At 36.7% G+C, this 16,963-nt stretch overlaps 1 protein-coding gene across 2 annotated transcripts; it reads right to left on the bottom strand.

Moving 5' to 3' along the window:
- Nucleotides 1-565: 565 nt before the first annotated feature.
- On the bottom strand, nt 566-16,077 carry CENPW (centromere protein W). 2 transcript variants are annotated; one of them, XM_002746934.7, is made up of 3 exons: nt 15,813-16,077; nt 9,915-10,028; nt 566-7,885 (listed from the first exon to the last, which is right to left on the bottom strand). In XM_002746934.7, exons 1-3 carry the CDS (start codon nt 15,936-15,938, stop codon nt 7,859-7,861), a joined length of 267 nt encoding a protein of 88 aa, XP_002746980.1. In that variant the 5' UTR covers nt 15,939-16,077; the 3' UTR covers nt 566-7,858. The 2 variants fall into 2 exon arrangements, with proteins under 2 accessions (XP_002746980.1, XP_017826865.1); XM_017971376.4 differs by lacking the exon at nt 566-7,885 and having other exon boundaries at nt 9,911-9,988.
- Between the last annotated feature and the right edge of the window lie 886 nt (nt 16,078-16,963).

Genomic DNA, 16,963 nt, shown 5'->3' with positions numbered 1-16,963 from the left:
CATGCCACTAAAACTGACTTGGAATATCAAATGTCAGATGTAAAGTTTCAAACGAATTATGAACTCAAATGCCTACAGAGGTGCTACAGTTAACATAAGTACAGCTGGCCTAAATGGAGTAAACCAAAAATATGCCTTCATCTAAAGGAAGAAGCTACTATTTAGGTCCAACTAAGTGTGGATGTATTATTGCCGTATTGTTCAATTTTTCAAAATAAGCCAGAAATTAAACTTCTATATGAAATCTAACTTTGAAATGTAATCAAGTAATTTAATCAATTTTTTCAAAAACTACATGGGCCAAATAAAACTTATCTGCAGGCCAAACATACATACCTGGGCTGCCAGTGAATTCTAGTTCTCCCATCCAATTCTAGACAGCCAATTGATGTAATCTCTCCATCTGAACACAAACCACTTTTCCTAGCTGGTCTATTTGCTATTAGGAACCAATATAGAAATCTCAGAAACTCTCCACTTACCAGTACAGTGTCTCTAGATAGTGCTGTTGGTTCACTAAAGAAACAGATCTTGGTGGGCTATGAATTCACAAATAATCTTCAAATTGAGACTTAACATAGGTAATCTTTATTTTACAGTATATTTCTAGATTAACTAAAAATTTGTTTTTAAAATAAAATTTAAGCATGCAAGCCAAAATTTTCCCAACTCCATACAGGATATATCTTTGAAACAATCATCTTCCACCAGCAGTACTTCTCTCACAGTAGCTTTGGATAATCAAGAAGAGTATTTCCAGAATGAATCTTCACTCTAAAAAGCTTTTCAGTATAATTTTTAAAGAAATTACAGTAAATCATAGGAGAAGAAATCAGAAGAGAGGAGGATGTAGAAAAAAGAACTAAATGCTGTAGAGACTTAGAAAGGTTATCAACCACTAGTACCAAAGACACTAGAGGGCACAGAACTGTTATATGTAATTGAGGTGCAGGACAAGATAGGAAACTAGACACAGCCAGAAAGCGCTGTTCCCACTGAGAGAGAACAAATTAACAAGTAAACCAATATAATTTTGGTAGAACTTTCGACAAAAAACACTGAGGGTGGAAAGAGAGATATGACTTACAAACACTGAGGCTAAAGAGGAAGCCGGGAACCCTGAATCAGGTACCTGAATGCTAGAGCTAGTTCCTGGCACCAAACAGCTCCTGGGGAAGGGGTGAAGGGGCTGAGGGACAGCTCAATCTCACGGCAGACCAGTGGGATCCCAGCTACAGGTAACCCTACACCCCCATAGACCTGTGAACTGGCAGAGGGATATGCTCAGGGAGTAAGCTGACAGAGCTTTAGCTGGCACAGAGCCCAGGAGCTTTTGTGCATGAGGTGGCTCTAACAAAGTGCAGCCATAGATGCTCAACCCTAGGACACATCATCTCCCTCTGAGAAGCTCCAGCCCCAGCTAACTACCAACCCAGGAGACCACAGACTGGCTTTCCTGCAGGACTAGGGCGCATGAGTTCTACAGCCCCTCCTATCCACCAGTGCCCCTGTCGACCCACTACAGGAATGTGTGCATAGCACAGCCTCCATGGCCCAGCCTGAGTGCTTTAATACACTTGAGTGCTTTTCTGGGAGCACTCTGTATCCCCCAGCACAGCCAGAGCCCAACCCTAAGCCACTGGCAGTCCCAGCACCCCAAGGCTATGGCACACAGCCCTGGAATACTGAGCTGAGAACTGTGGACAGCACTCAAGCAAAGGAGTCCCCACTTTCACAGCACTAAGAGGGACAAGAAATGTGGCAGTGAGGCATGCCTCTCCACAGGACCAGTTCAGAAAGAACGTGGTCTATCTCCCTGTCCTGGCCTCTGCCTGATCAAGTCCCACAGCCTGGAACACTCAACAAAAGAAACACGAGAGGGGTAACAGTGATCAGAGTGGACTCCCTAAATGCTCAGGAGCAGACCTAGTGGGGGGGGGGCGGTCAATTCTCTGCCCGCCACAGAACATGGTTATGATCATTGAAATACAAAAGAGCCACACAGCTTATTAGGAGCCTATCTACCAGCAATTACTTTTAAGCGCCATCTACTGGATCACGGCTGAAACTACAACACTAAAAATTATTCAGCTAACATAAACACCCCTGTAAAACCAAGTACAAGAATTAATCCACAAATAAAGATCCCGTACAGACCCACGACCCTCTGAAAGCATTGAGAAATGAACCCAACTTACTATATTAAACTTATACCACAGTTAAGAGAATACCAGCCCCTCCAGAGGAGAAAAAAATCAGTGCAAGAACTCTGGCAATTCAAAAAGTCAAGAGTGTTCCCTTACCTACAAATGAGCCCACTAGTCCCCTAGGAATGGTTCATAACCAGATTGAAATGACCAAAATGGCACACGCAGACTTCAGAATCTGGATGGCAAAGAAGCTCATTGAGATTTATGAGAAAGTTGAGACCCAATTCAAGGAATCCAACAAAATGATCTAAAAGCTGAAAGATGAAATAGCCATTAAAAGAAAGAAACAAACTGACCTTCTGTAATTAAAAATTCACTACAGAACTTTGGGAGGCCAAGGCAGGTGGATCACCTGAGGTTGGGAGTTCAAGACAAGCCTGCCCAACATGGAGAAACTCTGTCTCTACTAAAAAATACAAAATTAGCCTGGCATAGTGGCACATGCTTGTAATCCCAGCTACTCGGGAGGCTGAGGCAGGAGAATCACTTTATCACAGGAGGTGGAGGGTGCAGTGAGCGAGATCTCACCATTGCACTCCAGCCTGGGCAACAAGAGCGAAACTCCATCTCAAAAAAAAAAAAAAATCACTACAGAAATTTCATAATACAATAGAAAGTAGTAGCAGCAGAATAGACCAAGTTGGAAAAGCAACAAACTCACAGCTTGAAGACCAGTTCTTCAAATCAATTCAAACAAGAGAAAAAAAAAATTTTTAATGAACAAAATCTCTGAGGAATATGGGATTATGTAAAGATAGCAAACTTACAAGTCAATGACATTCCTGAGAGAGAGACAATAAGCAACATGGAAAATATATTTGAGGTCACATACCACAAAAATTTCCTTAATCTAGTCAGAGAAATTGACATGCAAATTCAAGAATACTGAGAACCTCAGCTAGGTACTATACAAAACAACCATCCCTAAGGCATAATATAGTCATCAGATTCTCAAGGTCAATGAGAAAGAAAAAAAATCTTAACCACACCTAGAGAGAAAGGCCAGGCTACATACAAAAGGAATCTCATCAAGCTAGCAGTGGACCTCTCAGCAGAAATCTTACAAGCCAGAAGACATTGAGAATCTATTTTCAGCATGCTTGAAGTAAAGAAATTCCAACCAAGTATTTAGTATTGTGCCAAACTATACTTCATAAATGAAGGAAAAATAAAATCCGTCCCAGTCAAGCAAACAGTGAGGGAATTTGTTACAAGTAGACCAGCCTTATAAAGATGTCTTTAAGAGAATGCTAAATATGAAACTGAAACCTGTTTTGCTACCACAAAATCAAACTTAAGCACAAAGCCCACAAACACTGTAAAGCAAATACACAATCAAGGCTACCTAACAACCAGCTAACACAATAACAGTATCAAAATTTCACATACCAATACTAGTATTAATCCACAAATAAAGATCCCATACAGAGTCAAGACCCTCTGAAAGCATCCAGAAATGAACCCAACTTACTAGGCCTAATGTAAATGGGCTAAACATGCCACTTAAAAGGAACAGAGTTGTAATCCAGATAAAATGACAAGATCCAATTATCTGCTATCTTCAAGAGGCCCATCTCACAAATAACAACACACAGAGGCTCAAAGTAAAGGGATAAAGAAAGATCTATCATGCAAATGTAAAGAAAAGGGGCAGTTGCTATTCTTATATCAGACACAACAGAATTTCAACTGCCAGCTATTAAGAAGGACAAAGACGAACATTACATAATGATAAAGACAACAATTCAACAATAAGATGTAACTCTCCTAATTATATAATCACCCAACATTAGAGCACCCAGATTCATAAAACAAGTTCTAGATCTAGGAAAAGACTTAGACACAGAGTAATAGTGGGAGACTTCAACACCTCACTGACAGCATCAGACAGATCACTGGGGCAGAAAACTAACAAAGAAATTTTGAACTTAAACACAACAATTGACTGATTTGACCTAACAGACATCTACAGAATAATCTACCCAAAAATCACAGCATATACGTTCTCATCTGCACCCAGAACATATTCTAAGACTGACCACATGCTGTCTAAAGTCTCAATAAATTAAAAAAAAGGAAATCATATCAAGTATCCTGTCAGAATATAGTGCAATATCAAGATCTTTCAAAATTACACAAATACCTTAACAATGTTTTCCTGAATAACTCCTTGGTAAACAGCCAATTTATAGCAAAATCAAAAAATTCTTTGAAATTAATGAAAATAGGGATATAACTTACCAAAATCTCTGGAATGCAGGAAATTTTGCTGTGCTAAACACCTTCATCAAGAACTTAGAAAGGTCTCATATTAACTATCTAACTTTGCACCTAGAGGAACTAGGAAAAAAATGGAAAAAAAAAAAAAAAGTAAGTAGAAACCAACCCCAAGCAAGCAGAAGAAATAACTAAAATAAGAGAAGAACTTAATGAAATTGCACATCTGGAAGAATTTGCCTGTGAATCCACCTGGTGTGTTTTTCTTTTTATTTCTGATTCAAGACACAATGAAAAAGAAAACTTCAGGCCACTATCCCTGATGAACAAATACAAAAATCCTTAACAAAATACTAGCAAACCAAATCCAGCAGCACATCAAAAAGTTAATACACCACGATCAAGGAGGCTTTATTCCTGGGATGCAACACTGACTCAATATATGTAAATCAATAATGTGATTTACTACACAAAGAGAATTAAAAGCAAAAACCATATGATTATCTCAATGGATGCAGAAAAAGCTTTCAATAAAATCCAAAATCTCTTCAAGATAAAAACTCTCAACAGACTAGTCATCAAAGGAGCACGCCTCAAAATAACAATACCTATCTGTGATAAACCCACAGCCAACATCATACTGACTGGACAGAAGCTGGAGAACTGGAACAAGAATGCCCAAATGCCCACTCTAACCACTCCTAGTCAACATAGTACTGGAAGTCCTGACCAGAGCAATTTGGAAAAGAAAGAAAAGGCATTCAAATAGGAAGAGACAATCTATCTTCACCAACAATATGATTTTATATCTTAAAAACCCTAAAGACTCCACCAAAAGGCTCTTACAAGTGATAAACAGATTTAGCAAAGTTTCAGGATACAAAATCAATGTACAAAATCAATAGCAGGCTGGGCTCGGTGGCTCAAGCCTGTAATCCCAGCACTTTGGGAGGCCGAGGCGGGTGGATCATGAGGTCAAGAGATCGAGACCATCTTGGTCAACATGGTGAGACCCCGTATCTACTAAAAATACAAAAAAAAATAGCTGGGCATGGTGGCGCGTGCCCGTAATCCCAGCTACTCGGGAGGCTGAAGGAGGAGAATTGTCTGAACCCAGGAGGCGGAGGTTGCGGTGAGCCGAGATCACGCCATTGCACTCCAGCCTGGGTAACAAGAGTGAAACTCCGTCTCCAAAAAAAAAAAAAAAAAAAAATTACTAACATGGTAATATATTATATATATTATTATATGGTGCTGAAATATGAATCCATGAGGCTTTCTGTTCAAGATTGACCACACAGGTATTCTTTCCGTTTGATGTCACTAACGTATAAAAATGTATAATATACAGATGGCAAATAAGCATATGAGAATATGTTCATCATCAGCTATTATGGACAAATGTTTGTGTCCCCCAAAATTCGTATGTCGAAATCTATCACACTGGTGAGTGTGATAGTATTAGGAGACAGGACCTTTGGAAGGTAATTAGGTCATGAGAATAAAGTCCTCATAAATGAGATTAATGTCCTTTAAAAGTGGGCAGAGAGCTCTCTGGAGTTCTTTCCTCCATGTGGGGATAGAATGAGAAGTTAGCAATCTGCAACTCAGAAGAGGACCCTCACCAGAATTTGACCATGCTGGCACCACGATCTCAGAGTTCTGGTTCACCAAAACTGTGAGAAGAAAAGTATATTATCTATAAGCTATCCAGTGCATGGTATTTCATTATAGCAGCCTAAGCTAAGACATGAGCCATAGGAAAATGCAAATTAAAACCACAATGCTATCTATATATTCTCGTCATAACAGCTAAACTAAAAAAGAGTAATATTACCAAATATTTGTGAGAATATTAAGATTTCTCAGATATTGCTAATGGAAATGTAAAATGGTACAGCCACCCTGGAAGATCATTTGGCCATTTCTGTTTAAAAAATTAAAACTGAGACAACTGAGCATGGCAACTTGCACCTGTAATCCCTGCTACTCAGGAGGCTGAAGCAAGAGGCTAACTTGAGCCCAGGAGTTTGAGGCTGCAATGAGCTATGATCACACCACTACACTCCAAATTAGGTGACACAGCAAGATTCGGTCTCTTAAAATAAATTAATGCATAAATACATGCATACTAGGCCTATGCTTACCATGAACTCAGAATAAAACTCCTAGGCATTTCTCCCAGAGAAATTAAAATTTATGTTCATATAAAATCCTGCAGATGACTATTCACACCAATTTTATTTGTAATAACCAAAACTATAAGTCACCAAAATGCCCCTCAATAATTGAACTGTTACACAAACTGTGGTACTTTCATACTACAGAAAACTACTCAGTAATAAAAAGGAACAAACTACTGATACATAAAAAAAAATCCAATGCCCAAAGGTCACTTCTTATATGATTCCATTCATATGACATTCTCAAAATGGCAAAATTATAGAGACAGAGAACAGTTCATGGTTGCTAGGGTTTATGCACCGTGTTCAGGGTAGGACATATGCTAAACTAGGAATCATTGTAAAAAGATAGCACAAGGAGACCTTTTTGGTAATAAAATATTTCTGATTATGGTAGCAGTTAAACAAACCTACACCATAAAATGGCAACAGAACCACGTGTACATTGTAACTATATGAAATTCCTGGTTTTGATACTATACTGTAATTATGTAAGATGTAACCATTTGGGGAACTGGGTGTACCATACATGGGACTTTTCTGTACTATCTTTACAACTACAGGTTGAAATCCATAATTATTTCTAAATAAAAAGTTAAAAACAACAACTATTTAATAATACACAATTTCTAAATTATTTTATTTACGGGGAAACATTATCTATTAAATCCATAAGACTTGAAGAAAATAAGTCATTTGCTCCATAATGTCTATTATTTTGGTGTTGTGAGGGAGACAGGTTTTCAAAAATCTACCTGATGTTTACAATTGTCCAGTTGAGAAATTATAATATTACTATCGGCATAATGTAAAAGTAGACTGCATTTAAAAATATTGAAAGTGCACCTAGATTTGACTGCATTTGTCTTTCTTCAGAGATTAAATTCCATAAACTGTGGCTAAATCTAAATATATATAAACTTAATTCTAAGAAGTATATCTTTCCAAAGTATTTAATATAGTAAGATTTCATTTTTGATATATAAAATATTTGCAACAGCAATGAAACAAAAGCAAACTGACCTAGAGGACACTTAAAATAAAAATAATTTCTATAAAGGGGTTAAGTAGTCCTATGCATTTACTTGAGATATTTCATGCCATCAAACAAACAAACAAACACACCCATCTCTTCTAGCCAATATTTAATAATCCCATAGTAATTGATGTGTAAAAAAAGGTCTTTATGACCTGTTACCACCCAAAAGAATGTATCATAATAACTTTCAAAAATATGTTCTTTGACTTCTAACCTCGGCTCTTCTTTAGAATTACCTGTAAGAAGAAAAAAAAATAAGATTCGTATTATACCAATGAAAAATAAAATATCATTCCTTAACAAAAAGTTAAATAATCCTGGGTACATAATATGCAAGACTGAATTTATAAAACCCAATTTGGAAGGTGATTAAGGAATCTTTTGTCTTAGATTTCTCTAAAATAGCCTTATCTCAATGAATATGAAACATGCCTAGATTCTAAAAACCTGGCTTTATTAGTTACCTTCAGATGTTAATTTCTTCAATTGCAAGCTAAGATTAATGGTTTCAAACTTGAAATTTTTAGACAATATAGTTATCTAAATTAGGAGTTAAACAATATCAATTAAGGAGTTAACATTCTAAAACTCAAAGTCTTCTAACTCAGACATTTCATGACTATAAAGTAGTACAAATCCACTGTGACATTAAATCTATTATATTTGGACTGGAATTATAATCATTTGAGACCAAAACTGGCTATCTTATGCTGAAGAGTTTGTTAAGTAGACTATTTTCAAAATATATAGTCTGTGAAACAAATAAAAGGAGATTTTAGTTGTAAAAAGACTGACAGCATTAGTCAGAAGATCTGGTTTTTTTAAAGTATCTACCATTTTAAGCAAATAAACCTACAGTTTATTAATAAAAATCCTAACTTTAAAGCATACATGTATAGTCTTAAATATCTTAAGCCTTGTTTTTCCTGCAGAAAAATATTTACATTGACTTTAATAGCCTAGAAATTTGTTGGAAGGTTTATAATTGCAAGATAATTTAAAGTCCCTAGAAAATGCCAAGACATGCACATTTCTAGGCTTCCAAAAGGCCATCAAATAAATCTGTATCTAAGCTAGTACTTCTCTGTTCTACAAGATAATATCATAAGTACTTCGAAAGAAAGTTTGAATACTCAAATCAATTTACAAAATACTGAGTATATTATATACTCAAATAAAGTTACAAAATACTAAACAGAATTCAACAAGTTTCCTTACTGCTGTATTTCTCTCATAGCCTTTCATAACTTTACCTAACTATAGTTAAATAAGATGTTAGGATTAGAGAAACTGGATACAAGATGCATGGGAACTCTGAACTACTTTTGTACCTTATTTCAAAATCCATTTAAAACAAAAAAGTCTACAAAGAGTTAGACTGTCAAAAATAAGTTTCTCTCCTCTATCATCTCCAATCAACTGTGGTTGCCAGTTTCTTACATATTCTTATAGAAAAAAGTTCTACAATAATATTGTGACTAATCAAGGAAATACAGCATGCTATGTTATCTATACTTATTTGACCACAAAAGCATTTGAGGTAGGGCCTCTATCAACATTATTTGAAAATAACATTTTCAGGAATATATCTGGAAAATTGTGCCATAGGCAACACATTCTTAACATATAAACACAACAGTAAGCAGCAATCATCTCTACCTATATAAGAGATTTCACCCATAAATCACTCAAATCTCAAAACAAAGTCATAAGAAATCAAATAATTAGTGATATGGTTTTGCTTTGTGTCCCCAATCAAATCTCATCTCAAATTGTAAGGAAAGGATATGATTCATGCTAAGGAAAGGATATGATTAGATTATGAGGGCGGTTTTCCCCGACCCGTTCCCCTGATAGTGAGTGAGTTCTTTCCTTTATAAAAAACCCCAACTCGGGTATTCCTTTACAGCAGTGTGAAAGTGGACTAATACAATGGGGTAATTAAGATAATTTCAAATGCTCAAGAAGAAAGTAAGTTTTGATAAATTTCAAGGTGATATATCTTCTCAGCCTACAGATTAGCAGTCTATAGAAACATGAATGTTTCCTCTAAAGCAATGGCCATTACATTAATATTACCATTGGAAACCAGTGAGATACTCATGGAGGAAATCTAACTCCTTAATTAAAATCATTAACTCCTAAAAGGCAAAACATCAACTCAGTCAACAAAGCTGAGTAAGGTAAACAAATTAGGAGAAGTGACGAATTGAGTGGTATTTTTGAAGTGTAATTCTTGTTCAAGAAAAGAAATGTGGATTTTACCTTTGCTGCGGCCAGTATATGCTCCCTGTTAATGATTCTACATTTATTTTCACAAGCGTTTGTCCTGGACTCTTCTGCTAATCGATGAACAAACAGTAAACAGCTCAGATGGACCTTTAAAACAGAAAATCCCAGTGGATTTTTAAATACTAATGCACTGAAATAATGACTTTCAGAAAATAATTTTCTCAAAATTTATTGTTGTACTATTTACTATTGTGATTAAATTAATTCTCTTCTATTTAGACTTACATAGAATTCGGTCTAATGTAAGTCCTTCTTAGATTCCCTGCAAAGAGACTAGGTCATTGCGATACATGAAACAAGCTATGTAAGGCAGACCAAAGACCACAAACAATAGCATTTTTTGTAAAGCATCATTATATATCAATCTTATTTAAGATTCACTCAGTAACAAATATACCTCCTTCTGATACAAATAGATTTGAATTTATAACATAATTTAAAATTTCCAGAAAATTTTAAATTAAAACATCAAAAACTATATTTTAGGCTATCATTCTACAATATAAAACATCAAAAACTATAAATATAAATATCATTCTACAATATAAAACATCAAAAAATATAAAACATCAAAAAATATATTTTAAATTAAAATATCAAAAACTATATTAAAAATCTTTGACCTCAGATTGTAGAATGATAGCCTAAAATGTTTAATATATTTTATATATTTAACTTGAATATTTATTTAAAAACACGTTACTAGTTGAAATTAAGTTGAATTAAAAAGTCTATGTACAAAGGCCAAGTTATTTGTCACCCAAAAACTATCACAAAATAACCATACTTACTATTAATAATCTTCAAGACTCTTTTTAAAAATTTATTTAAAATAGATAATATAAGCAAACTCAAAAATTAAAAAGGCTATTAAAAAAACTATAGTTATGTAAGATGCCAGCATTGTGGAAAGCTGGGTAAAGGATACATGGGACTGTGTACTATTTTTGCACCCTCTTTTGAGACTATAATTATTTTAAAATAGGAATATAAAACAAAAAAAGTTACAAAAGGGTAGACTATCAAAAATAAGTCTATTCCCCATCTCATCCCCCAGTCAACCACAGCTGATACTTTCTTGTACATTCTTACAGAAACAAGCTCTACATATAAGCAAAACATATGTACTCATCATCAGATATATATATATATCAACATTATCTGATATTTTATATATATGTATATAAAAAGCTCTGATATATCATATACAATAACATCTTGTTAAGTATTTTACTCAAAATCACCATCCAAAGCAACAAAAATCTTAACCTATAAGCACATTCCTTGGGAAAAAAAGTTAAGGTACATGTAAGCTAAGCAAAAGAAAATGTGAAGTGAGCTAAAGTCTTATCTCAATCCCCACTCTAGGATATGTAGTACTCTTATTTATATTATTGCACATATCTTCCCCATCCTTTGCTTCTGCCAGGTACCTGAGGGCACTACTAACTTAGATCCAATTAGATAGTATCTTTAACATGATGTATTTTGTTATTTACATCATAGTAAGTGATCTTTGGAGTTAGAAAAACAATTTATACACAGAACTTAATATTCACTATCTTGTGTATTGCACACTCTCTTCTCCCACAGTACACTAAACGTTAAGTAACTAGTAATGTGATGTTTTAATGCTTTATATACTGCAGAAATCTTTAATAGATTGTTATATAGGTGTTTAAAGCATTCTAGTGATATGTGGAGAAAACAGAGGTTTGGGAATTTAAACAAAATGAAGAATCTATGAAAGGTGGATATTCTTTTGGTACATTTTTGATGCACTGTCTTCTTTGAATTCTCACAAGAACTCCGAGGTAAAACATCCTAATTTCAATTATTCACATTATACTGTATCAATTATTTCTTAAACTTTCAGCCTATTTCATTTGGTAGCAAAACACCCCATAATATGGCACAATTTCATTTGTTAATCTATACTTTCTACTTCTAAAGGTAAACAGCTTCCAGATACCCTCAGGATAAATTCCAAATTCCTTAACACTAAATCCCACTTGACTGGGGTTCCAGTTTCATCTCTCACCATTCTCAGCTTCCAGTTCTACACTACGCCTTTTGAACTTCTTTGAGAATTCAAATGCAACCTTGCTGTAGGCATCCTAGTTGTTTACAGACTTCTCAAAAAGTCCAAATTCCCCCAATATGTAAGGTTATATTGATCTACAGCACTCTGAACTTCCTATCACTACATAGACTGCATCATGCTGTAATTTCTGACTTAGCTATCTTCCTCAATGTACTGTAAGGACAAGAATTATGCCTAGCCTTTTCAACACTGTTAAAGGACAACAGTGTCCTTTAACACATTGCTCAATATGTAGTAGATAGGTAGTAATTATTACTGCATGAACATCCCACCACATCTCCCAAATAAGGCCAAAAAAAATTTTTTTTTTAAATCAGCCCCAATTAAACTACACTGTCTTAAGACTTAATTCATTAACCTAGGTGGAATATCCTTTCCTCTTCATGGTCATGAGCCATGGATGCTGTGATGGTTAACATTGAATGTCAACTTGACTGGATTGAATAATGCAAAATATTGTTCCTGGGTATATGAGGGTGCTGCCAAAGGAAAATAACAGATGAGTCAGTGGACTGGGTAGACCCACCCTCAATCTAGGTGGGTACCATCTATCTAATCAGCTGCCAGCAGGGCTAGAATAAAGCAGGCAGAACGTGGAAGTACTTGAGTTGCTGAGTCTTCCAGCCTTCATCTTTCTCTCGTGCTGGATGCTTCCTGCCCTTGAACACTGGACTCCAAGTTATTCAGCTTTTGGACTCTTGGACTTATACTGGTAATTTGCCAGGGAATCTAGGGCCTTCAGCCACAGACTGAAGACTGCATTACAGCTTCCCTGCTTTTGAGGTTTTGGGACTGGGACTGGCTTCCTTGGTCCTCAGCTTGCAGATGGCCTATTGTGGTACATCACTTTGTGACTGTGTGAGTCAATACTCCTTAATAAACTCCCCTTCAATATATACATCTATCCTATTAGTTCTATCCCTCTAGCAAACCCTAATACAGATACTGAGACAAATTAGTATTACTTTTTCCGATCTCACGAAATGTTTTTCAAGCAACCAATATCTATGTGATAAAACAGTTAATTGAGTGGTGCTACTCCCGTGTGCTAAGGCTTATATTAAATGGTCAGAACAAAAGTTAGTTTTAGGGCATTTAGTTAGGCATTCAAACTTGAAAAAGATAAGCTATTCCATCAATAGTTTACTTTTAAAAATCCGCTTGCTTGGAAAATAAACCAAAAGAAAATTTACAGATAAATATTCACTTGACAGTCTCAGTTGACGAAAGACTGGGCCAGCCTGACTTCTTCCTCCCTTTGTCATAGCACTTTTGAATTTTAAGTGAACTATAAGCACCCAGATATTTGCACAGTATTCCTTTAACAGATGTTAACTCTTTCTCTAGTACCATCCCTGGGACTAAACAATCGAATAAGGCATAACACAAACAAAATTTAAAAATGCCAGTGAAGAATAAAATAACACAATGAAATTATAAGTAAAATGCTAGAAATGACATCAATCCACATATAGTTATCATGCATTTCCAAAATTAATTTTACACTCAGAATGTTGAAGCTATTATGCTAAACACTAGGAATACAAAAATTTCCCAGTTCAAGTTCCCAGACTAGTGGGAGAATCAAACCCATAAGGAAAAAGGCGAATCTGTGACACCAGATGATGGAGAAGAAGGTAAGACTGATTCTTTCAAAGGATATTAAGGAACACTTCACTGAAGCAACATTTGAACTGGATTTTGAAAACATTGTAGATTGCCAAGTGGAGTGGAATGAAGACATCTTCAAGCAGTGGAAATATCATGTATAAAAGGCAGCATAAAAGTAGATTAATTTTGTGTTAAAGATAATGGGAGACAGAAGAGAAGATATTCATTCTCCTCAAGAAGCTGCATACCACACTAGGAGACATCAACATATGAAACTCCTAGACAACAATACAACAGCTCAATTATATAATGTATACTCTTAGGGCTGACCAAGTTCATAAGATCAAAACAAACTTCCTTAACCATAAAAAAATCTTTGTGGATGATGTGGGATGCCTGCCTGCTATGTAAGATTATGAAGTGTCAACTGTGAGCAGAAAACTATAAAGAAACCAAGGTAATGCCTGCCATATATAAGACAGTGAAGGGGAACTGTTTAATGAAAGCCAAAGATGAGGAGCATACTACCTAGGAAAAGCTGGTAACCAAAGAACATTCTATCCCCCATCAACACAACCGCTTGAAATTTCAACTCACCGGCCTTCTCATGCCACCTGGATCCCACCGCACGATGGAGTCCCTCTGTCCATGGGTACTTTGGGGTAGAAAGGGGTAGATGTGGGGGTATGCTGACTAGAGAAATTTCCAAGCCATTTGCTCAAGCTGGTAGTCTCTTGGATATCTTTGATAGGTAAATTTCCTCTCCCTCCATTTAGAAGCCCCAGTGAAAGCTCCATAAGAAACTACCTAAAAACGTTTTGCAAGTGAATTTCATTTTAATTCCATTCACTTGTGCCACCTCTATCAGCGGCATAGGGTAGTTAATTGGGGTAGGGCACAAGACAGCCTGTACTGCCTTTTCTTACAGGATTTAAGAAAGGAACAAAAAGAAGGGGAGAGGATAGAAGTAATACTTTTCTGGGGGAAAATGGGTTTTTGTTCTGTTTCGGCTTCAGAGAACAAATAAGGGGGAAAGTGGAGACAATTCTAGAGCAGTTTAGCAAAAAGGAAGCAACAGATTGGGTGCCAGTGGAGAACCCTACGAAGCAAAAGAGAAAAGAGAAGGTAGAAAAACCAATGTCGTTTAAGAGCAGTTAGGATGATGTATTCCCAAAGACTGTCCGTGAAGTATGCTCCTGTTATCCACAATCGAGTACCCTGATCTTCTGGAAATTATGTGTCCATTTATAATGGTTCCTTTACTCAAAGAGCTCTTGTGACAAGGTACCAAACATGCCTCCTGTGGTTTAAACCTACAGAAATAGTGTTCATTGTGCCAGAGGAATATGTGTTCCAGGCATTCAACACAAAAACTGAATTTATTTCAAGACAGAAACATTATTATACAGTGGTTTGCCTGGGACTTCTAATTAGGAGAACATTAGGCTTCAGGTATTATAAGTCAAATAAGAAGGCTTTAGTAGTCTAGCTTAAAAACTGACAAGGTGTTCTAGTATTTGTCTAGGAAAATGAATTAACAGTTGAGAGCGTTCTTCCTACAAATAAACTTTCGCATCAGGTTCTTTTAGTAAGCGCTCTTAGAGGAAATAGGGCAATATGTTTGGTTAAATGCGTAAAAAGAGGAGAAGGAAGGAGGCATGGGAGGAAAGAGGAGAGAGGGAGGGAGGCGAGAAGAGAGGCGCTTAAAAGGCATGTGAGCAACGCCTTTTACAACAGCTAAATAAAAATGACCCAGACTGAATTCCAAAATCTATTTTTTAAAGAGTGTATCTTTCATAGCCTTTGTAAGTACATTAATCACAGTGCCAGACTGTGTTCCTAAACAGCAATATTTAAAAACTGTAAGCAGCAACTGTATGCTAAGCTCATGCAACTAAGAGCCTCCCTTCAAAAAGATCCAGATATTTACATTTCGGCGGGGCCCGGGACAACTGAGCGCCAGGAATAGGAACTGACATGCCAGGGTGGGGGCATACGTAACTTGTCATTGCTGGAATTGCCTTAAACAAGGGCCTGAAAGAGCTTTTGATTGGCGCTATTGATTGGCTCGGGGCGGGAAAAAAAAAAAAGGCTAGAGGTTATTGCCCTTACTTCCCCGTCCCCCATTCCCAGCCCGAGAAGGGATGGAATCTCACCAGTAAATCACCACTTTTCTCCAGACGAAGGTGAGGCTTCTGTCGCTTGAAGACTCGCTTTAGAAAGCCACGGGGAGCCTTCCGCTTTATCTGCTTCCTTTGGGAGACTGTGGTCGACAGCGCCATCCTCTCCGTCAGGTACCAGCTGCCTCAGCTTTCGAGGTGTTCCCTGCACCGTACACAAGCTCAGGGAAAACAATCCGGTTCCTCCGACGCTTCTTCAGACCTAGAAACCGCCGTCCAAACGTTCGAATCTGCCGCCTACGGAACGCGCCCGGCGCTCAGTAGTGACGTTGACCCTGCGCAAGCTCCGCCCCGAAGGCGCCTGGCTGTAGGTGGAAAACGCCCACGGTGGGCGGGTCCCAGGAATACCTGACGTCATTCAGAGTCTGCATCCTCCTTGCATCACTTTCTGTATTATAACTTTTGCTCTGTGGAATTATTTCTCCTAGGTTCGCTAGAGATGATTGGAAGTTGTGGAGAAATAGATTGGAAAGCCAAGGCAGTTTTCAAGCACTCACTCTATACTGTCCCTACACCAGTGAACAGAAGTTTGTGATGTTTTATCAGGATTCCTAAAAAACCAAGGCAATGCCTTCCTAGCAAGAAAGGCATGATTTTCAGATACTAACAGTTAACTATTTTACACTTCTGAATAGTTTTATTTGATCTTACCTTAGGTCTTTTCATGATTCTATCTTTTCTTTATAAATGCTGCTCCCTTTAAGATTCCTGTCACTTAACCTAGCAAGAACTTTCAGTTGTAGTTTAAATGCTAACTCATTGAACTTTTTGTTACTTCTTCAAGCTGTTAATTTCTCTATTACCTGTGCTACCATAGAGGTATTAATAATTATCACCTTTACGAGCATCAAATTACCTGGGAGTCTTGTTAAACTGCTGTTTGCAGGGCCCCACTCCCAGAGTTTCTCCTTCACTAGATCTAGGGAGGACTCCAAAAAATTGCAATTCTAACAACTCTGGAGACATTGGCATTTGCTAGTCTCTGGGCCAATTTTTTATTTTAATTAGAATTATCTCTAATACTGTCTCTATTGCCATCTCAATATTATATTATTGTGATGTCACCCACACAAATGATCCTTCTACTATCTGGTCTCCCATTTCTAAGATCTCCTCTCTGCCAATCA

The sequence above is a fragment of the Callithrix jacchus genome, chromosome 4 (genome assembly GCF_049354715.1).
Source record: "Callithrix jacchus isolate 240 chromosome 4, calJac240_pri, whole genome shotgun sequence".
NCBI lineage: Eukaryota > Metazoa > Chordata > Mammalia > Primates > Cebidae > Callithrix > Callithrix jacchus.
This window is presented reverse-complemented; position numbering and strand designations above follow the sequence as displayed.

Bases quoted from the DNA above. Each gene is read 5' to 3' on its own strand.
- CENPW (XM_002746934.7), bottom strand. From the start codon at position 15,938: ATGGCGCTGTCGACCACAGTCTCCCAAAGGAAGCAGATAAAGCGGAAG. The intron at 10,029-15,812 runs GTGAGATTCCAT...TCTGTTTTAAAG, and splicing joins AGAAAAGTGGTGATTTACTG to GTCCATCTGAGCTGTTTACT. The intron at 7,886-9,914 runs GTAAAATCCACA...TTCTTCTTACAG, and splicing joins ATATACTGGCCGCAGCAAAG to GTAATTCTAAAGAAGAGCCG.